Raw genomic sequence first — 22,900 nt, 5'->3', positions numbered from 1 at the left:
ATGATTCCCTTCTAAACATGGCTAGGGTGGGGACAGCAGAAAAATGTCCTTGTAATTCACTGCCCTTCCTTCCCCCCCAAATTCATAACTTGTCTTAAAGGACGTATATTTGGGGAACTGAGTTTTTTAAATAATGAAGTTTAAATAGTTGAGGAGGACAATACCCCAATCATTTTATATTATATAAAGTACATTTCTTCTATCTTCTATCTCTTTATTCTTTCATAAATTAATTTATCTCTGTCTTCTTTTTACTTTTTTATCTTTTCTAACGCTTTTTGTTAGTCTCCTTCTATTCGCTATCCACCTCCATGTGTTGATCATTCATTCTTGATCAATCTTTTTTCTATTTTTTGCTTATTTCATGCATTCTAAATCTCTGCCTTACTAATATTTCAGCAGTCCCAGCCCCTCAATTTCTCTCCCTTTCTCCACCCCAGCTTTCTGTCATGCACACACTCACCTTTCCACATCTGTTTTCCTTCTTATCTCCTCCTGACCTCTTAATTCTTTCCTTCTCTCCTATCTTAGTAGCCCCCCCACTGACTGGAAGGAGATTTGCTCTCCTAGAAAACAAGATGGCTCTGCATATATTTCCCCCTTCTGAAAGGGGAGTTCCCAAGGATGATTTTTTCCTCCTCCTCTACCTTTGCCTCCTTGAGAGTTACTCCATGGTATGCTCTCCCAACGTCCACTAATTAAAGAGCAGCAGGGAACAACATTCTTTGTGAAAAGTTGACAGATGACTTATTTATTGCAAGTAAGGCTAGGAAGCATCATTGACTATGCTGTAATTCATCTTTTGAACTATGAATCTGGGAAAAAGGAATAACAGGGTTGAGAGGAGGTGTACTAAACAAGAAAAAGCAGAAAGCTAAATGTTGCTGGTAGAGCAATCTGTGCAAGCACTATTTATTATGCTTCAGATTTTTACTCAGCCACCTATTGGCGAATTCAGGGAAACAACAGCTCTGATAATTCAGAAATGAATATGAAATATTCTAGTTTTAGTTCAAACACAACCCAACTATGCAGTAAGTGAAGAATGTCAGCAGTAACATGGGCATCTTGAAGTAGGTTATAACAACTGTATCACTATCAACAGATAAGGAATATTATACAAGCATAGCAAAACTGCACTCAAGACCAGAGTTAGGGCAGTTTAGTTCACCTGTATCACTATAGGCTCAAGCAGACCTAATAGCCAGATGATAACAGCTGCTGCATGTCCCCACACAGCTTTTTAAGGTAGCTAAAATGTATGTTTGTCCATACCCTGACTTTGCATGAGTTTGAGCCTTGCTCTATACCAGGGTTAGCGAACTCAAAAGAGCTGGTGGGCTGAATGTGGAGCATGAGGCTTCTTGCAGGTTGGACATAGCACCTCTAGGTCTGTCCTGCAGGACTTCTTATCACCGCTGCCAGAGCATCTGTTTTGGCATCAATAGCCAAGGACTTAATGCTACCCCCACTGCTTTAGCTGCCAGAGCCACAGTTGGTGCCACTAACAGCCAGGGAGTTAACAGTACAGCTACTCAATCCTCATCACTAACTGCAGCTGATTTTAGTTGTCAGTGGCGGCATTCGCCCCCTGGGTCCTGGCCATGCAGACAAAGCCACTCTGGCAGCCACAGTGATGGGACTTAGTGGCCATAATATTACTTGCATTAACTCTGCTGCTGGCAGCTGCAGCCAGAAGCTCCATAGGCCATACCTAGCCTGCAGGCTATATGTTTGACACCCCTGCTCTCGAGGTTTGCCAAAGGTTGCTCCCAGCTGACTCTGCTGTAAATTCAGACTTGGCAGTTTAAGCCATCATAAAACTCTCATGTACCACTGACTACAGTAGCTAGTGTGCCTTGACAATGCTAACCCTGTGGGCTGCTAGGTTTCAGAGAGCCTTTAACCTTTTGACATGGTGATTCAGCATCTGAAAGTTTCTTAGTCACTTTAAATCCAGTTATTAGTAGTCAGGTGTCCATATCACAAAATCTCCCATTATTGGCACTAGCTGGTACACTGTGCTGCAATACTTACTGGGTTACTAAAGATTCAATAGACAAAGAAAGCAAACTTTAAAAAGGCTGCATGCCTGAAATTTGTTCTTTTTGGAAAAAAACAACAACTTAGGGTTAAACCACAAAACTTAAATAAATCTGCTGATCTGTCTTTGTATCCTGGACTTTTCTTTAAGAGAAAATCAACTCTTATTCTGTAGAGAGTAATGATACTGTTCTTCACATTTCTACACTGATGGCAGTTAAGTCAATTCTGCAAGTGTTACACCCACCTACTTAGGTAAAACCAGTGTCTTCAACAGTAAAACCCCCTAATCACAGATTTCAATACTTTAAACCAATTCATCTCCTATCATTCATTTACTGTCATATTGCAGAGAGAAGGGATAGTACTGGGGAACTGGTGCTAGGGTGGTACTAGGAAGATCAATTCATTATTCTATCTGTGTGCCCTGGTGAAGTCGCTCAGCCTTTCTATGCCTCAGTGTTCCCATATGCAACATGACATTTACTTTTGTAATTCTAGTGTTTGCTGTCCGGCTGTAGACACCAATAATTCTACAACCTTCTGTGTACTAACGAGACTTGTGGAAGTTCATTTACTATCACCTAAATATTTGTAGTCTTTATGAAATAGGATAATAAATTAAATAACTATTTCCCAATTTTGCAGAGCTAAATTAAATCCTTAAGCACCATTACACACCACTCACTGACTTGCATACATATATTGCATGCATGTATCTGAGAGCAAAGTTTTAACCCATGTTTTTATAGGCAAGTTAGGTTAACACAAGTTAACATGAGCACCGTTATAAAATTTACAATCAGGCGTTCAGATGAAACGTGTTAATTTTGCAGCAGTATCAGCTGAAATGACTGGTAAAACCTAGATATGGGAGAGTAGAGGACACAGTTCTGATGGCATATGGCTTCATAACAATTCCTGAAGTCACTACCTTCCCCAACATATAGGGCACAACTAGAGCCAACTCTGGTATGGTTTTGGCTCCTTCAGGCAGACTGCTTTAGCTTTGCTGGTAGAACCTTTCTGCAAACAGCTAGCTGAGGACTAAAAACTGCAAAAGAAGAAATTCATACAGCCTTACCCACTGTATATGGTCCCACTCAGGGTCCCACTGATATGCACAGTACTCTGTAGCCACAGCCCAGAGATCTGTCCCAATGCCAAAGAATAGGTCAATATTTTTTTAAAAGATTGCCATGGATGAATCTACACAGCCTGCAAACTGTAAAAATTATTAAAGAGGAGAAAACAGACAGACAACCCTGGACTTGCTTTATGATTCAGTGGACACCACTACCACTACCAAGGGAGACATAAATTTCGCAATTAACTCATGAATCTCACTTTTAGCATCAGCTGTGGATGGAGCAAAGTGATGAACAAAGCTGATGCATTCAGGGAAAGAATACTGTATTTTGCATTCCCTAGCAGCTGGACAATTTCATCACAGGCTCAAAGGACACCTCCTTGTCTTCCAAACCTTCCTGTTAACTACTGATACCGTCATGGTAAAGTAGCTGAATAAGCAATTCATATGGAACCTAAAGACCCATTCAGTCCAATCACCTGAGTTTAGTCATTGACTCAGGCTGGCAAAGGTTCTCTTTGTATGTATGTAAAGAAAAATTCCCACAATCAAATACCCAGACCCCTCCATTAAAAAAAAAAAATCTATTATTAAAAAACTCCTACCACAATGCTTTGTACAGAGTTCTCCAGGAAGGACTTATTGAGAATGCAATCAGAGCTTTGTAGCTGAAATGCTTACAGACTTATCAGGTTGGCATTAGCTAAAACAAATACTGGTCAAAATGGAGATAACATTTAGACATCTGCTTTAAAGTGAAGCATCCTTTCCACCTGCCACTATAGGCCACAAAAGATGTACTCTAGTTAACATACTACTGACAGGATGATGAGAAAGCTCCTGTCAGACGTTGGCCAGCCGGGTGTTTGAGACAAAATGCACAGCCCCAGCTGACTAGTTAGAGAAAGTCTGGTGAGGTACAATTATAGAGGCATATGACAAGCCTTCATGCTTGACTGACTTGAGAACCGATGACATGGCTTTAAACAGCAATCCTTCCTACCTCCGGTCACAAAACAGCAATAAGTCAACTGATGCACTGTTGTAAAATCATGATTTATTCCTTTGCTTTGAATACATGAGACTACAGTATGATGTTCTGGTAGACTACCACAGCAGGTTCACTTGGGGCCTAAACATCTAGGGCCTGCCTACAGCATGCATAAAATCAATGTTCTAGTTCAGCATTGCTGGAAAAGCCTTCCACAGTAGCTTAATAATTTATATTTACATTGAATAAAAAATAAACTGCATTAAAACTATTATATCTCCATGTAATTGATAAAAAAATCATATACACGTACAGTAGTGCATGATAAAACACGAGCACATGAAAATATTCCATATTATAACAGGACATTTCATTCTTCATACACAGTTAAAGAAAGACAAATAAAAATATTTATTGTCAGTAAACCCACTGCTTTGTTTCACTCACTCATTGGAAAACTCTTATAATTTGTTTCTCTTTCATAGTTACCAGTTCAAAAGGGACAATTTGTAATTTTCGCTACAAACAGATCTTACAGAACATGATCCTCGGGCTAAGGGAATCTATCCCGCTTTAACGCTAAGCCCCAAGCAAGCTGCAAGGTTGATGACAATCATATTATTAAGGTAGTTGGAATGCTGTGCTAGTAAAAGAGTCAACAGCTAGGGTAAATACTACCCCTGGAGCTATAGCAGAATGGAACGTGGGGAAGTTTCACCTACACCTTGTTGTACTTACCATGCAAATTATGATTATGATTCAAGCAGAGGGATGTATTTTTTTAAAGGACAGTAAAAACAACCATCCGCATTATAGAATAACTTACTGAAAGTAAACAGAACTGCATATGAAAAAAGCGCCTATAAATCTCAAGCCTGCTTGATTAGGTTCAGTGAAACAGAAGACTCTTGTTGAGGCAAATATGTTCACTTGTATTAGTTAAAAATGTTAAACGCCTAATTACTAATTTACAAAAGTAATTATTTAACTGCTTCTCCTGTATCCTCTCTTCCTCCAAGTTAACTGTCTTTTTAAATACAGTATTGAATTTTTATCTCGTTTCTTTATAACCAAGACAAATCCTTTATCTTGAATATAACCAATGTGTAAAATTTACTGCATGAAATTTATAGCAGAGATGTGCTGGACTTAAAAGAATATTTTTACAGATAGACTCAAGTCATTCTACATCCCCCTCAAAAGAAGAGTAAGGTGAAACTGAGCGAGGCTTTGAATTATGCCTTTTGTTATCTGTCCTGCTGCCCTGAGATAGTGAACCAAAACAGAGTTGATAACTTAGGGGTGACATCACAACCCAGTCTTCATGAACTGTCATGAACACTTGGTATTAACTTAACCCTACAGATAAAGGACAACTCTCTTAACAATAAAACATACTTAAAAAAAGAAAAAAAAGAAAAATCTGTTTAAGAATCAAATTTTAATTTAGGAATACCAAGAGGCTACCTTTTCAATGCATTCAGAGTCCTGTATTCATTTTATACAAGCAGCAGAACTAAAGCTAACAAACACTTCACTCAGCTATAAACTGTTTACAGTATTTGGAACAGCAGCCATTAAGTCAGACACAGATTTTAAGCCCAACAGTCCACCATTTAAATGCATAAATACATTAATCAACCCAAAAGACTAAAAAAAAAGGAAACTGAATCATTTTTAATGGTTTAGTTTAAATTTTATAGCTGCTAAAAGAGTTTATTAAAACAAACAAGTAGCATATTTCTAAAGTCATTATGCCATTACAGCAGGGGCAGGCATATTCATTATTTCGGGTGGAGGGTTGCTTACTGAATTTTGGCAAGCCATCGAGGGCTGCGTGACAGGCAGCCAAGGGCAAATAAATTTTAATTTTCTAAATTTTTGGGGGCCCTGCAGGCCAAATAGAATGGCCTGGCGGGCTGCATCTGGCTCATGGGCCACATTTTGCCCAACCCTGCATTACTGTATGTCCCAGGACATGAGAAAAGGTTTAGGCTGAAGAATCCGGTACATCAGATCTACGTCTCTGCTTCATGAAACTAATTTAGGAAATCTTGTGACAGCACCTGGTCCCGGATGAGGGCTGTTATTTAATCCAGCTAAGCACCACTATGTTGGTAGGCTGAAGACAACAACCAGAAGGAATAAGGGAAATGATACCGACTCTCTTTTTGCAAACCTGGTTGCCTTCTGCTATTAAGCTTTCCAACTTAAGGAACTTCTTGCATTTCAAGTATTTCAAGATGGTCATTGCTGGTGACCCCTTGGAAAAGTATCTTTTATTACCTAGGTTTGGCCAGGGGAGCACAACAATGTCTCTTCGATGAAGATCTCATCATGGTGCCTGTATTACCAAATGGATTATTACAAAGCACTTTAACATGGGATTGTACTTTAAAACTGATCTGAAGCTTCAGAATAACAACACAGTTGCACTCTGAACTAAGCAGTTTCTCATTACAAACACATTATATGCATCTATGATCTGATCTTAATCTATTCTTTTTGCTCACATATCACACACACACCCCTCTTCTCTAGCAATCAGCCCTCCAAAACTGTGGGGGAGAGAGTGTTTTAAAAAGGGAAGCTGATTTCCCCCCCTGAAACAGCATGGAGGAATAGAAGCATGAAGACCACTATGATGTGATGACTACCACTTCTCTCCAGCCCAGCAAACAGCAGGGGCAGTGGTCAGCTTTAACCCTGCCCCTGCCCCTGCCCCTGCCATACTGGTGGTAAGTTTTTGTGGCATGCAAGAAAATAAAGGGAGTAACAAATAATGAGTACCAGCTAATTTAAACTGCTGCTCTTCTTATGTTAGACTATATCAGTTCAGATAATCCAACATGTCAACACTAACAGACCTTTTTTACATGGGAAGGAGCCAAAGGCAAAGGGTCAAATTCTATATTCAGTCCTGCTTTCCAGCAAAAAAGAGGGTGAAAATTGCCTTAACTGGCCAGTGAAGGATTCTTCCATGGAAAAAAGACTGTTATAGTGTCTCCTATACAATCTCTTTTCTGAAATAGCATAGAGGGTCTAGCTGAAGGACTATTTATGGTTGTTCTATCTTGTGGTGCTATGGGCCAGTTGTATGGCATGGGCTCTGCCCTTCCCTCCTTGGCCCTGTGCTACCAGCTAGATTGGGGCCCCATGCTGCCTCCCTCAGCACCGTTCCACCAGATTGGGGGTCTCCACACCACCTCCCTCGGCCCCATGCTATCTCCCTCAGTACTGCACTCCTGGATCATGGTCCCATGACACCAGATCATAGCCATGTACCACCTCCCTCAGCATACTGCAGGATTGGGTCCCACACAACCGCTAGCTGGCTGCCGTTGTGCCCATGTTGGGCCAGGCTACCTCCATACATCAATCTAGCATGCTACCTGACCTGCAAAACTCCCCACAGGTCCAGACATTTGACAGAAGGAAAGCAGCAATTGCTGCCACTGCTGTCAAATTTTAGGGCAGGCAGGGAGCCCTGTGGGCTTCGTGACAGGGCTCCATGAGCTAGATCTGGCCTGTAACCTGGGGGTTAAGCACCCTGTTCTGTCTTTGAGGGCGGGAAAGGGGAGAGCAGAACACCAAAATGGCACCTGGATTCACAAAATGCAAAGATGGATAAATTCCACTTTTTGCCTGCTCCCTCTGGAAGCAGAACTTTGCTAACCTGGATGCCAAAGTGTTTTCTGTGAAGATCTTTTACTTCAAAATTCTCTTCGCTTTCTGGTTTGATAAAGCTTAAATTTTTGTTGATCTTATAGTTATAGAGTAATAGCCATATGTTGTCCAAGAGCTTTTCACAGAGGGAGGTGAACTGAAGTGATGGGACTAGGACGATGACAGAACAGAGTGGCTTTGGGATAGAGCAATTGGAAAGGTATTTGTACTTAATTTTTGGTTCAACATGCTTATTATTTATCTTTCATTAATTAGTTTTGTACATGTACCCCATGCTCTAAGCAGATGAATTTTACATAAACTGAAATGAGATTTGATTTTATTCATTCTCAAATTGTTTGTGGCTTGCTTAATTAGGCCTAACCTGCTGGGCTTAGGTGCACTGCAGTGCCTGCACAGTATACCAATACAGCTACATGGAACACAGTACAGGATAGCAGCCCAACCACACTATTCATTCAAGTTGCAGATTTTGAGGTTAGATTGTGGAAATTAAATATATAACTCTAGAAAATGCTACTACTACTAGCATTTTCTAAGAACACTGCATTTCCCATCTACCCTCCAATTTCCATTTTGGCTCAGTGGAATTTAAACTAGTCTTCATACAGTATGTTCTCTGACATCTGAAAGATTATACAATGGGAAAATTCACTTTTTAAAACTTTGTAATTGTGTGCCTGCAGATCTTTGAAAAGCTGACCTGAATTTAGTTTCTAGAACTACATCCAAATCCTGTTCCCATGCAAACTAAAGTAATGGTTCATTCATTCTACAGTACAATTAGTAAGGCTGAGTTACCAATGTGGAAAATCTGTCAGACAAAAGGCTTTATATAGCACTGCTTAAAAGAAATAAAAAGATTTTCAGTAAGCGAGCTTTAATAAAAGGTTCAAACTTTTGAAAGGCAAATATAAACTATGATGCAGGATGGTTTAAAGTGATAATCGCTTGCAGCCTGACTTTACCACTGGTTTACCTGTCAACTTCTAAAGAGATTTTCAAAATCTCAGAAATTTAAAATAAAAGAACACCTGGATATTTATATCCATTCATTCATTATATTCATTTCTGTAACCAAACACAACATTTGTTCATTTCAGCATACTATACAGACACCAGGAGAAAATTACAGTATAAGCAGTAGCCTAAATCTGTAATATAAATGCTATTTTGAGTTGTGAGTTATTATTCACAAAAAAAGCTGCTTCAAATCAGAGCTATTACAGTATGCGCTCCCAAACCACTCTGTAACAAAGATGAATCTACCTATTACCAGGTTAGGATAGCAGCTATTATCATGGCCCCCTGATTTCTTTTAAGTAGCTCCAATGGAATAAGCCACAAGTGAATACTAAAGATCTTATAATAGCCCTTAAGAATTTTTTATTGTGCAGAAGGCACAGAAATGAACTCTGGAGAGTTAAAGAACTCTCATCTCCTGATAAGAAAAATAATTAACCTGACTTAATGTATCTAAGTAGGCCTTATATAAATCAGACTTTTGTACTTCAAGAGCCAGATTAAAACCATATATCAAAAAAGTATGTAGATATTGTCTCATAAGTACACATGGAACACATCTAAATCTGCAAAGGTCTGTAGGTCTTTTTGTGAAATGCTCAATGTATCCTACTTAAAAGGAGACCTGTGAAGTACTTACAGTGCTTAGTTTGCTAGAGGTAATAATGATCCGTCTCTCATGCAGCATACTGGCATAAAGTTGCAGCATGTTGTTTACATCCACAGCAACAAAATATTCAGTAAGATTTCTCTGTTTAAATAAATAAAGTAAATGTTAACAATATATTAACAGGGTAACTTAGTGGAACATTTTAGGTATTATTTACAGCAGTTTTTCACAATTCAGTGGAAAAATCAATCCTGTCCAAACTACATCTGTGTATTAAATATCTGTATTCTTCAACAATGAATTCACTGCCATTTAAAACCTCAAGTATAATTACATTTGTTTGAGCGGTTCATTAATTTTATGGTTTTATTATCCTTCTGGATCATGTTGAACTTTGTATTTTCCATAAATTTGGAAGCCTGGAAATATACAAATATATGCTAGTTCTGTTAAAAAGAGGCATTACATTTTAATATATGCATTTTCATTTTTTTGGTACAAATTCATCCTAATCCCCAGGTGAATATACACTAAAAATGAATCTACAGTGTCAAAGATGCACAGAAAAGCAGCAGAAGCATTAAAATAGATTTAACACCAACTCATAAACTGGTAACTTTTTCTTCAGTCTTGTGCAGCCCAAAATATTTCATACTTTCGTTAACGTGAAATTGTACAGTGAAATTGTACAGTACAGGCAGGTACCTAAATTTCACTGGCCGCTGCCCATTAGCAATGACTGTTCAGGACATATACGCGTACCATAATGGCTTAGGGGTTTTGGTGGTAGCCGTGTTGGTCTAAGGACATAGGCAGACAAGATTCTTTGGGTATATGTGATAGAGTTTCATAGTTTCATAGTTTCTAGGGTCGGAAGGGACCTGAGTAGATCATCTAGTCCGACCTCCCGCCATGGCAGGAAGTAATACTGGGGTCAAACGACCCCAGCAAGATGTTCATCCAACCTCCCCTTAAAAACCCCCAGGGTAGGAGCCAGCACCACTTCTCTTTTATTAGACCAAGTAAAAGATAACACATTTACCCAAAGAATCTTGTCTACTATAATGGCTAGCATCATAGGGTCTAGAGAATGCCATGACTGGCAAAGGATCCAAAATGGGGCTCACGTTGCCAGGCAGGACAACTTCTACTCTAACTTCTAAGTATATTCCTAGGGGATGCCAGATAACAGAGCTTTTACCGTACTTCAAACCATTAACAAATAGCCAACAATGCTATACTAGGTATAAATCTAAAATTGTGCTGTTAGGTGTTTGGTAATAAACATGCAGCAGAGAATATACTATAGATTGAAATGTTCCATTTGAAGGCCATAACAATGATCTGGTCACCACCATAGATTTGGATTCTACAGCATGTAAACATTCACTTAAGTAAAGAAAGTTATTAATACTAGTATAATACAGGGTACTAGTAAGTAGGGCTGTGCGAAACTTCAGATGCTGATTTGATTCGGAGGAGATTCGGCAGCCAAATCTCCAAATTGAATCAGGAGACCAATTAAAAGTTCTGAATCAATTCAAAGCTCTCCAAATTGATTTGGCAAAGATTTGGAGCACTTTGGAGATTCAGGCAGTCCCCACTCACTGCCACAGGGAGCTGGACCCAGACTCCGTGCTGGTAAGTGGGGGGGGGATGCTGGAGGAGAGCAGAGGGGACCATGGGGGGACCCATCAGGCCCCATCCCCTGCCTGCTCCCCCAGTGCCCCAATGGCTGCCTCGTCTGCCCCGCCCCAACTCCACACACACAGAAGCCTGTACTCACTGGCTGCTGCAGCATCCTTGGAGCTTCTGGGGGCTCATGTCAGAGCCCCCATGCAGCACGGGACAGTGTGAGGTAGTGGGGATTGCCTCCCTGCCTGGCAGAAGCTGGTGAGTGGAGGCTTTTCCACCCCCCCCCCCCCGAAGAACCAGGATCTGGGGCCAGCCAGGGCAGCCATTGACAGGGCTGGGAGAGCAGGCAGGGGATGGGGCCTGTCTCATTCAGAGATTCAGCCAATCCGGCGACAGCCAAATCTCCAAATCAGATATGGCTGAATCGATTCAGGACAGTGATTCAAATCAGCAAATTCAATCACTGTCCCTGAAATCGGCCGAATCTGAATCCAAAGTGAATACTAGCTGCTTCGCACAGGCCTACTAGTAAGGTAAGATTCCAAATTGTAAATAAAAATAGCAGTGATCTATATAGCTTGAAAGGGAAACAAATGCTTTCATTCATATCAAAAGAATATTAAATCTGGAACTTGATAATGTTTTAAACAAGGGGCAAGGAGAGAACTAAATATTCTAATAACTTCAGACAGAAGAATAGCATATATTCTCGAAACATAATCCTCATAAATGCATACATAAATTGGAAATTTACATATTCAAGAGAGCAAAGGGAATAAATACTGGTGACTAGATAAAAGTAGTCTTGTATAATTTTTAACTACTGGACAGTGCTGAATCCAATATATCATATTTGTTCAAATCTAAGACAACCCTGTATTTAAGACAACCCCCCCCCCCCCAATAATTAGATTCTATATTCGGAATTTAAAAAAATATATATGTTAAAATTTTCCAGGTATAGAATCTAAGTATCAAAGGGCTGTCTTGAATTTGTCCCTGCCCTGCTATACCAGGGAGGGAAAGCAATGGCTGGTAGAAGTGAGATAGCCCCCTTGCCCTATAGCCTTAGCCTTCCTGTTCCCTGACACTTACACCCTTAACCCTATCTCTCCCTAGTCTCTGCCCTCCCCTCCACTTCCCTCAGACTTCATCCCTTTCCCCTATTCCCACAGTCTCTGGCTCTTCTCCCGACCACTTCCCCCCAGGCTCTGTCTATTTCCCTTAGCCCTTATAGTCAGATGGTGCTTGGGCTTTATACCCTCCTCAGAGCACAGGATGCAGAAGTTCTTCTCTTGTTAGGCCATGCTGCAGCAATGGTGCTGCTGACTGCCTGGGCACAGGATGGAGTTCTACATGCCCTGTGCCCAGGAGGGAATTTGGCCTGAGCTGGAGCTAAGCTGCACTGGACAGTAAAATGGGGGGAGGTTGGCAGGATAGAAACTGCAGAAGGCAAGCATGGCAAGTGGGGGGCTGGCAGCAGCTGTGGGTCTGACTGACCCCAACCTGGGGTCAGGGACAATGTCAGAGCTGCAGCAGACACCTGCCCCACCTCCACTTTGTATGCAAATCTAACATGAGGGGCTTTTTTTCCCCCATGTTTATTAGGGCAAAAACCCCTTTTCTTAGATTTGAGTAAACCTGGGGAGGGGCTGCAGTATTGTAGTTGCATCCCACTTTGATTCCTATTCTCTAAAAAGTTTAAAACAAACTGAATCACAGTATTTCTACTCAGGCAACACTGAGGGAGTCAAGTGACTCAATGGCTCATTATAAGCTACCTGATTCCTGCTAACGCTCTTCACTCCACAGTTATTAATGCTCCCCCTCCCCTTTTAAATGGTCTTGATGTTCCACTAATCTGCAACTGGCACTGATGTCTACACAGTCAGATGGGTGGCAAATTGGCTCGATGGTCGCACCCAAAGACTGGTGGTGGATGGGTCATTTTCGACCTGGAGGAATGTGGCCAGTGGAGTTCCCCAGGGCTCAGTCCTCGGGCCTGTGCTGTTCAACATCTTTATCAGCGACTTGGAGGTGGACGTGGAAAGCATGCTGTCCAAATTCGCTGATGACAAAGATGTGGGGAGAAGTGGGAACACTGGAGGGAAGGGACAGAGTCCAACTAGATCTAGACAGGTTACAGAGGTGGGCAGATGAGAATAGAATGCAATTCAATGCAGACAAGTGCAAGGTGCTGCCTCTAGGGAGAAGGAACCTGCAACATACCTACAGGCTGGAGAACACGCTTCTCAACAACACAGTGGCTGAAAGGGATCTTGGAGTCATTACTGACTCCAGGATGGACATGAGCCGCCAAAGTGAGGAAGCGGTCAGTAAGGCTAACGGCACCTTGTCATGGATCTACAGATGCATCACAAGCAGGTCCAGGGAGGTGATCCTCCCCCTGTATGCAGCACCAGTCAGAGGCCACACCTGGAGTACTGCATCCAGTTCTGGGTGCCACACTTCAAGAGGGATGAGGCTAACCTTGAGAGGGGCCAGAGGAGGGAGACTTGCATGGTCAGGGGGCTGCAGACCAGGCCCTACAAAGCCAGGCTAAAGGGCCTGAATCTATTCAGCCTCCACAAGAGAAGACTGAGTGGGAATCTGGTGGACATCTATAAACTCACTAGTGGGGACCAGAAGAGAATAGGTGAGGTTCTCCAGGCACCACCTTGATAACAAGGAATAATGGCCACAAATTGATTGAGAGCAGGTTCAGGCTTGATATCAGGAGGCACTACTTTATGGTTAGGGCTGCCAGACTCTGGAATGGGCTCCCAAGGGAGGTGGTGTTTTCCCCTTCCTTGTGGGTCTTCAAGAGGAGGTTGGATAGATATTTGGCTGGGGTATTATGATCCTAGCACTCGTTCCCGCCCAGGGCAGGTGGTCAGATTTGATGATCTGTTCCGGTTCCTTCTGATCCTAGAAACTATGAAACTATAATCCTTTCTTCAGCACATTTGCTGTCTGTTCTGGTATCTCTTCTCCTATTCATAGCTCTGAAAACAGTTTTTAGCTGTTTTCAAAATTTTAGATGCTACTATGGAGTCCAGTCTTCAGCCATAACTTTGACAATTTTTTTTTCATTCTACCTTCCCCAGACAAACATGTGAGGGGATGGAATGTGAGAAAATACAGTATACCAACTATAGGTTTCCTCCTTTGAAAATTTTAGTAAAACTCCTATTAACAATAGCGCAAGATCTGCAACAGCAAAAAGGCAGTATATAGCTCCAACTTTGTAGGCGTAGCCCATAAACCAAAATTACAAATTTAAATCAGCCACTCTAGCGAAAAGAGGCTGAAATTCATGCATTAACATTTAGAAAAGCAATTATACTACTTACACTTTCAGGGATAGTTGGCAATCCAGTTACATCAGGAGTAATGAAGTATAAATGCTGGTAAATAGAGAAAAATAATTAATATTTTTCTGGAGAAAGAGATGGAAGAGATAAGAAGAGACAAGGTCCTTTAAAGAAATAGCCAAATATTTCCAATAGTTTTCCATGTCATTATGGGACAAATTAACAGAGCAGGACCTGAAATAAGAATCTGTAGTGCAACAGATCGTTTTTAAAAGATTGTTTGGTAGTACTGCAATGCTACTGAAGTTACCTGAATTTCAAGATTATCCCAAAATTAAAAGTAAGATATAGTTTTAGGATTGGTTATTAAGAATTTGTGACAAATAATTTCCTCCTATTACATTTTTATATAGTTTTATTTAAAATATAGTTTATATGTTTTCATTATACTATTATTTATATATATACACACACACACACACACACACATATATATACACACACACTAGTATGTATAATGAAGAAAACAAACAGGCTGAAAATGGAAAAACATTACACACAAGAAAATAAGTTCATTAGGAAAGAAGACTGATGTATTTAGACCTTCACTCGCTTTCAAAACTATCTTTAACTGAAAATATTTGAAGTGTAGGATTCAAACTAAGACTACGTGTGCTTGCACAACAATTCATGACAGATTTGAAGGACTTTACAGAGCTTAGGTTGACCAGCATATCCTTACCAATTTTAGTCTAATCTTATAGGAGTAAAGTATTTGTCACTTTTTCTTAGTATATACATACTAAACAGTCACTGGCTACCTACTTTTCCATGTATTTATTTTATATTTATTTATTTTAAATGAAATTTTACACAAATGGCCTCTTAATTATGATAAAAAAATAATTATTTTAGATGTATTATACACATATTGTACTTTTTATGTTTTAACAAATTTAGAATGGATTTCTAATGACACTTAGAAGAGATAAATAAGTATATGATGAAGTACATAAACTTTTAAATGTCGCTCATTTTTAAACAATATTATCTATTTGTGTTACATTATGTGAGAAGCTCTTTCTGACCATTCTGATGCACTTAAAAGAACATTTTCTCCACAACAATAATTAATTAATCTGGCACAAGTTAAAAATCTCAAAGATTAGCTATAAAAAATATATTACATAGACATTGCACCGTTTGCATAATAAATAATGCAAGATGCCAATTTGCATTAACACAGCAATGAAGGACATAGAAAAACAATTTCTTTTTTACAGTTGTCAAGACAAGAAACACATCCAGATCAATGTGAAAGCCTTAATTTTCTGTTTACAGTATTATTCCAGTAAAAAAACAGTTCATTTGTCCACAGAGTATAATTCTAAATAGATTCTGTGAGATGGTAATTTAATAAATATTGCAAATTATCTCATGTTCTATAACAGAAATAATATTCAGTTCTACTAACAGAACATCAGGTATATACTATGAGAAGCCATCATGCTTTACTGTTAGTGGCTCATGCAATGAACAAATGCTGCCTATTATAATGTAACTGCTACTTAAAAAATGGCAGCAATAATAAGTGTGGGTGATTTTTGTTCAGTCCAATTTCAACCATTATTTTCTATTGGATTGTAATTCACACATACTGTAATTCTGAAATTAAGTTTAGTAATCAGAAAATACATTAATATAACATTGCGTGTTTTAGACTAAAAAGCCACAGCATAATCATTTCCCAAAGGACAGATACAAATAGCCTGAAATCAACAAAGATATCAGATGGCAAGTAATTATTTATTTCATCAGAGCAGGTTTTAAGTAGCCAGTGCCTTTCAAACTCACCGATACTAGGTAAGGCTGTTTTTTCAGAACGTGTTCACTTGCAAAAAACATCTCTTGGTTCTTATGCAACATGAGAGAAAGATTTAAGAGTTCATTTTTAAACCAAAATACTAAATCTCACCAACAAAATTTAATCTCTGAAATTCTTGCCTGAATTCCTTTTGATGTGTAATATTTTAGAACAATAGAAATTCTGTCTTAATCAGTAAAATTCCCGCATCTGATATTTTAAACAACAATGTGACTTTTATTAGTTGGATAAAACTATTTCAATGGAGAATCCACCATTTCGTAAATAAAATGGGCAAAGGAATGAATGTGCTATTGTAAGTGCAAAAGGATGAGAAAACAAAGGCTAGGTACAGACATTCAAAAAGCCTGAGGCAGAACTGATCTAAGTTACGCGGTTTTCTTTAAGCAGCACAGTTTAGATCAGTTGCCAACAGAGCATGCATTTGCCCTTGGGGGGGGGGAGGGCAGGATAACTTAGACTGGGTTCTGCCATTTTTTAACCAGTCTACATGTGCCAACTTCAGTTCTTTTACAGGTATGAACTGGTTTTGTGTGCTAAACTTCTCTTTTGTTATAGATACAGACCAATTTCCAATCACTTTTACTGGTAAAAGTGTAATGTCTGTATCTAGCCAAAGTGAAATATACATTTTGTTTGTTGACAGAGTTATAGAAAATATATACATTGTATACTATAGAAAAAAGTTTGCACAGGAGTTAGAATTCAATTTTTGAACAATTAATGACTATACCCCACTCATGACAGAATGATTTTTGGATGGCTGCTCTGATTCCAACCTCTTAGCATCAAGGTAGTCACACTATGACATAAAAGCATACGGGTGTATTTGAAACTCGGGTATCAAAATGGGGTCACAGGTGTCAGTCACCCCAATACAGCTCAGTTTAAGATGGTAGCTGTATTAAATGATCCGAACACTCAGAGGTACATTTAAGGGAAAGGTCAGGTTAATGTGTGGGTACGGTCATCCATATACCTGTTCCTAGTGCATAATCAAACCACAAATGGCTGACTTCTGATAAAAGGGAACTGCTACTACATTTTAGTCTTGTTAGTCTTTCAGGGCAAAACATTTTAAAGCGAGTGATCTGAGCTACATTCTAGCTCTATTATCATGAAAAAATAGTTAACTATAGTAAAGTAGCATTTGTACAATCTTTACCATTGATGTGCAACACTGAAAGAACATAGCTTGGTGTTCAGATGCCAGAAGCTGACAGAAAAAACAGGCTTTTACTAATTTACTAAAAGACAGGCACCAACTAATTTGATCCGGATCCACTTGGGGACATTAAACATCAAATTCCATACTGCCGTTTTTAGAGTTGCTTATTACAATATAATTTAATTTCAAATTTATCAGCAACCAAAGTTTAAGACTTACAAAATTTATGATATATGAGGGACTAAAAAAGGGTGGGACATCTATTTACAAAGTTAGATCAGAATGTGACAAAAACAGTTCCCAAATTCCTGCAGCCATGACCTTTATCAATGCCTACACACCTCTATCAAGTTCAGTAACAACTTTTTACCCAGCGTAGTTGAATATGTCCATTTGTTTATTTGCTATAGCTGCTACCAATCTGGTCCCACGCCACTTGCTTTGCCTTTGGCAATGGGCCTGCATTTTTATAAGCAGTTTTCATTTAAATGGTTTCCAAAATCCTTTGAATTATTTAGCAAACTACAGAGATGCAGACACATTTGGAAACATCAACATTTGAAAATCTTACAATGCCAAGGCAAAGCTAGGGAGACTCAAGTTGGATGACAGAAGGTTAACTTCATAGTCAGCACTGTGTCACTTGAGTGTTCTTAGCTGTCGTCCAACAGAGCAAATAGCCTAATGTAGGCAAGCCCTCTCAAGTGAAATGAGCAACTGTGTGTGCAGCACTTCACAAGTGGTTAAGATAGGAAGTGAAGAAGCTTTCTATTAGGGCTGTGCAAAGCTTTAGTCCCTGACTCGATGCGGTGGAGATTTGGCCCAATTCGGTGGCCGAATCTCCGAATCTGAATCGAATCAGAGGACACTTTAATCTCTCCAAATCCAAACAGAAACCTCCAAATCAATTTGGAGAGATTTGGAAAGATTTGGCAATTTGCATATAGACACAGCTTTAAATGTTTTGTCTACATACCTTTAGGTAGCAGGTGGCTTGTGACCGCTGTGATGCTGGGGCACATGGAGCATTCCACAGAAGTGTCCCCCCAACCCATGCTCCCTGGCAGACCCAGAAGTGGACTGCAAGTTTTTCCAGTCCACTTCTGGGTTTGCCGCTGAGCATGTTGAGGGCTTCCCCACACTCCTGTGGGACGCTCCATGAGCCCCAGCATCGCAGTGTTCACAAGCCGCACTGGTACCTCGAGGTATGTAGAACAGACATTTAAAGCTGTGTCTATGTCTGAAATACTGATTCTCCGAATCAGCATCGAGTCTTCAGATTTGGATTCAGCCGAATTGAATCAAGGACAGCGATCCAAATTAACGAATCAAATCAGTGTCCCCGATTCGGATCAAATCTGAATCGAATAGGGCCCACTTCACCCACCCCTACTTTCTATTACTCCTGTTACTTTAAGGAGAGACATTGGCAGACCAAGCTTGCTGCAAGGGTCCATCAGCTGGGCAAAGGCAAACTGCTGGAGAATAAGCAGGCCAGATAAAATAGGGCTATAAGCTGCCCTTGGGGTATTATTATCCAGGAGCTAGCTGCCCTACACTAAGCAGCTAAGGGAGCAGAAATGTTTGCAGCCCCGGAGCAAAGAACTGCAAGCAGCTGAGCTAAGCCAGCAGAGAAGGGAAGCGTGGTCACCAGACCAAAATGGAACCTCATGTGCATGGCTGGAGAATCATCCGACAGTTAAGGGTGTGGTCTGGAGGCACATAAACCAAGTGCCTGAGACCCGACAGTCAGTCTGACCCTGCAGGCAGCAGGTAGAGGAGCTCCTGAAGGAGATGGCTGCAAGAATTGACTGGCTGATACCCGAGCTGTCTCAGAAGGCTGCAAGGAAAGAACTAAGGGGGACTCATAGCTTTCAGGAAAGTAATTACCCAATGTTGGAAGGATTTCTGTTGTACAACCATTTTGCCTGTGTTTATATTCTGATTAAGCTAACTGGAGGATTGAGCTGTGGCTACAGGGAAGGTGTGGAGGCCACAGGGGGGTGATTGGTGGGGCATTCACTGTTAGGCAGCCTGGGGTCAGGAACCCAGAGGGCTGTAGGCTGGTGTAGGCCAAGGCTGGGAGAGTCAAAGCCAGCAGAAGTGGCCTAGCCAAGAGGTCAGGGACCCACGGGGCTGAGGTTAGTGTAATGAGTTACCCTGAAGCTGGGAGAGCTAAAGCCAGTGCCAGGCAGCCTAGCCTGGGGTCAGGGACCTAGTGGGTTGAGGGCTGAGGCACTGAAAGCAATCTGGCCCAGGGTCCAGGACCCAGAGGAGGGCTGGGAGTAAGCCTAAGCAGCCTGGCCTGAAGTCAATGACCCTGGAGTCAGGGACCTGGCCTGGCATCAACTGTGGAGAACCAAGCCAAAGTCTGGAGAATTAAGGCTATAGCAGGGGGATGGAAACCATACCAGGTTTCAGCTGCATGGGCTGAAAGGGGTGCCAGCTAAACTGGGGTGGGCCCAGAGAAAGGAAGAGCCTTGCCAGGACCAGGGGCATAGCAGGCTGACTGGAGTGTCTGATGGGTGGGACAGAGGGCTCAGTGGACAACTTAAAGGAACACCTGCAAGGTATGGACATGGCTACAGGGACAGAAGGAGGCCATGAATAGTCCATTGGGCAACTGGTACTCTGAGGCACGAGCAGGGCCATGAGAACCCTAGCACAGTGTCCAAAGGACAAGGCAGAGCTAGACTCGGCTTGCTCTGGGGCCCCCGGGGCAGCCTCCTAAAACCTTATAAATAACACCAAAGCGTGACAGGCAAGGTAGAAAGAGAAGATACCCCAAGAAGCTAGAGTGCGGGCAGGGGTCTAGTGGTAGAAGTATTAAGGAATATTCTTGCCACTTAATTCAACTGTCCCATGCCGATTTTGGCTAGGATTTTTTAGTTAAGAATACTCCTGTAATACTACTCTTGCAAAAGTATTAACTAATATTTTATTTCAGCAATGTTCCACTTACAGATGATTGCTGAAAAATAAATAAAATTGTTATTTTGAAGATGCTAAAAAAAATGGGAGTGTAGAAGGGGGAAAGAAGTACCATGGCCACCAAAAATATTCATGAATTGGAAAAAGTGCTTCACAATGAGAGACCTAAAGAACTCCATCTGTTTAGCTTATCAAAAAAAGATTGGAGAAGTGACTTGAATACAGTGTATTAGTATCTTCAAAGAAAGAATATACCAGCACTCTTTACCTAGTGTAAATGGCATAACCAGGACCAATGGCTAGAAGCTGAAATTATTCAAATTCAAATTAGAAACCAGGCACAACTTTTTAGCAGTGATTAATCACTGGAACAAACCACCAAGGGAAATAGTGGAATCTTCATCTTACGTCTCCAAATCAACACTAGATATCTTTCTGGAAGATATGCCTTAAAAGGTTAAACCACATTAAGTAATGGGGCTCAAAACAGGGTAAATGGGTTAAAATTAATGGCCAGTGAATACAGAGAAAAGTCAGGCTGTATAATCTAATGGTCCCTTGTGGCCTTAAACACTATGAGCATATGTAACTTGCGCATACCCACTTTTTACTGTTTCTGTCCTGCTAATTATGATATTTCACTAGGGAAACAATTATTTGCAAGCAGCAAAACCACCATGGATTTGTGATCACTTTGTTTCACATGTGCCAGTACCACACATGTGAGCAGAAAGGTGCTCAGCTCTAACAGCACTATCCGAGTTAGCTGCTGCAAAGCCAGAAAAGCAAGCAAAGAATACATGTTTAAGCAGGCTACAGTACAGCAAGCCAGAATTTGTTTAACTTCAAGTATGGAGTGGTATAATCAGAAAAAGAGGGGAAAAAACACCGCCCCTACACACAAGATTGAGAATCTAGATGAAGCCAAACTACTAGATTCTAATCATTTTTAGGGTCGTTCATGACTTGAGTCAGACTACTTAAAAATATTATTCTGCATTACAGTACTAATACACATCTGAAATACCATGTATTATATGCTGAAATATTATTTTCCAATAATTTTGCCAAAAGAATTGAGAAATGTATTCATATATTAACCTTCTCATATTTGACATAATGCTTGGCCTTCCTAGCTAACATGCATATATTTAACTTTTTGTTGAAAAACTCATTCATTCAGAAAGTATATTAACCATGAAAGGTAACCTCGGGGTGTTTGTTGCATGTGATAAACAAAATCACTACTAACAATAAGGGATATACTTAACATTTTGATTTTCTTGTGCAAGCCATATTTTGCCACATGTTCAGGACTTAACCCTGCATCATGGAAAGAAAATCCAGCATGCACAAAAGTAATGTGGTTATGGACTTGTTCATTGGTCAGCACCTGATGAAATCCTGAAACAAAGCAGCAAAGCTACTCCTGTACTTCTTTCTTGCACAAGAGGCGAAAGAGCACTGGCAGACAAGAGAAACCAAGCATAGACTTGTTCATGTAAAATTCTGTACCTCTCCATACTCAGGGCATGAACAGGCACTCCTGATCAACACCAGGAGCAACTCGTGGTGCTCAACTTAAGCAGCTAGCACTGCAATAGAGAGAAAGCAATATTGCCAGATACTATGGTACTTTATCTCTCACCCAGACAGCAAATCTCAATTTCTGCTAGTTTAGAATTAGGGTTCTAAGCTAGCGACACTGCAATATCCACACACACAATTTCTACATAGTTATTAGTGAATAAGGTATTGCAAGCCATTTAAAAAGCAGCAGCAAAAGAACCAGACATTTATAACCAAGTACAAAAGCCTAGGTTCTGCCTGGGTTTACTGACCACAACAATTGCTAAAATGCTTTATGGTAGAGAGATGTTATACATGCTACTTACCACATTTAAACTGACAGGAGTATTTGCATTTGGCACAGCGTGGTTATATAATGATTTTAACAAATCATTTAAATCATTTTCCTATGGGAAATATTAAAAAAGGACTTCATCATATACAAATAACATAAATTAATTTTAATAATGATCTTACACTTAATCATACAGATAACTATATTTTATAACACAGCAGATAAATGTTAAGGCATAGACCCACTCTACCTTTATGCCTACAGAACACACACATTTTGCAAGTTCTAAAATCAGCTCTTTCACATTCACATTCTTTGTCTACATTCCCCAGGTTATGCTTGTAGTTTAACAATGTTACTCAAACCTCTGTAAAATGGCATTAATAAGGCTGCTGAGCCATATTAGTAGTAGTTTAGTAGAGCACAGAACAAAGCTACTGACCTAAGCTGGCATAATATTGTCTTTCTGAAATGGGGCTATTCTGTCTCTCACAGACAAGTTTCCCTATTCATACTTGTGTTCTTGAGTTGTCTGGGTGCTCCTTCATCTCGTCTCTATGTGCAGGAGGGCTACCACAAAATGCATTTCCACAGATGTTGTTGGGTGGCACAGTATGTGCATATTCTTTGGGGACTCTAAACCTCACTGAACTGCTAGG

The 22,900-nt window shown here is 40.3% G+C and overlaps 1 protein-coding gene across 1 annotated transcript in view; it reads right to left on the bottom strand.

Moving 5' to 3' along the window:
• The window catches only part of DENND1B (DENN domain containing 1B), a 300,147-nt gene that overhangs the window by 108,454 nt on the left and 168,793 nt on the right, over positions 1-22,900 (bottom strand). Inside the window, exons 7-10 of the mRNA XM_019530566.1 lie at positions 22,273-22,353; positions 16,248-16,307; positions 14,433-14,486; positions 9,475-9,585 (exon numbers count right to left, since the gene is read on the bottom strand). Of these exons, the coding sequence (XP_019386111.1) occupies positions 9,475-9,585; positions 14,433-14,486; positions 16,248-16,307; positions 22,273-22,353 (306 nt within the window). The remainder of the gene's footprint in view (positions 1-9,474; positions 9,586-14,432; positions 14,487-16,247; positions 16,308-22,272; positions 22,354-22,900) is intronic.

Source organism: Crocodylus porosus, unplaced genomic scaffold (genome assembly GCF_001723895.1).
Source record: "Crocodylus porosus isolate Cpor-Errol unplaced genomic scaffold, CroPor_comp1, whole genome shotgun sequence".
NCBI classification, from domain to species: Eukaryota; Metazoa; Chordata; order Crocodylia; family Crocodylidae; genus Crocodylus; species Crocodylus porosus.
This window is presented reverse-complemented; position numbering and strand designations above follow the sequence as displayed.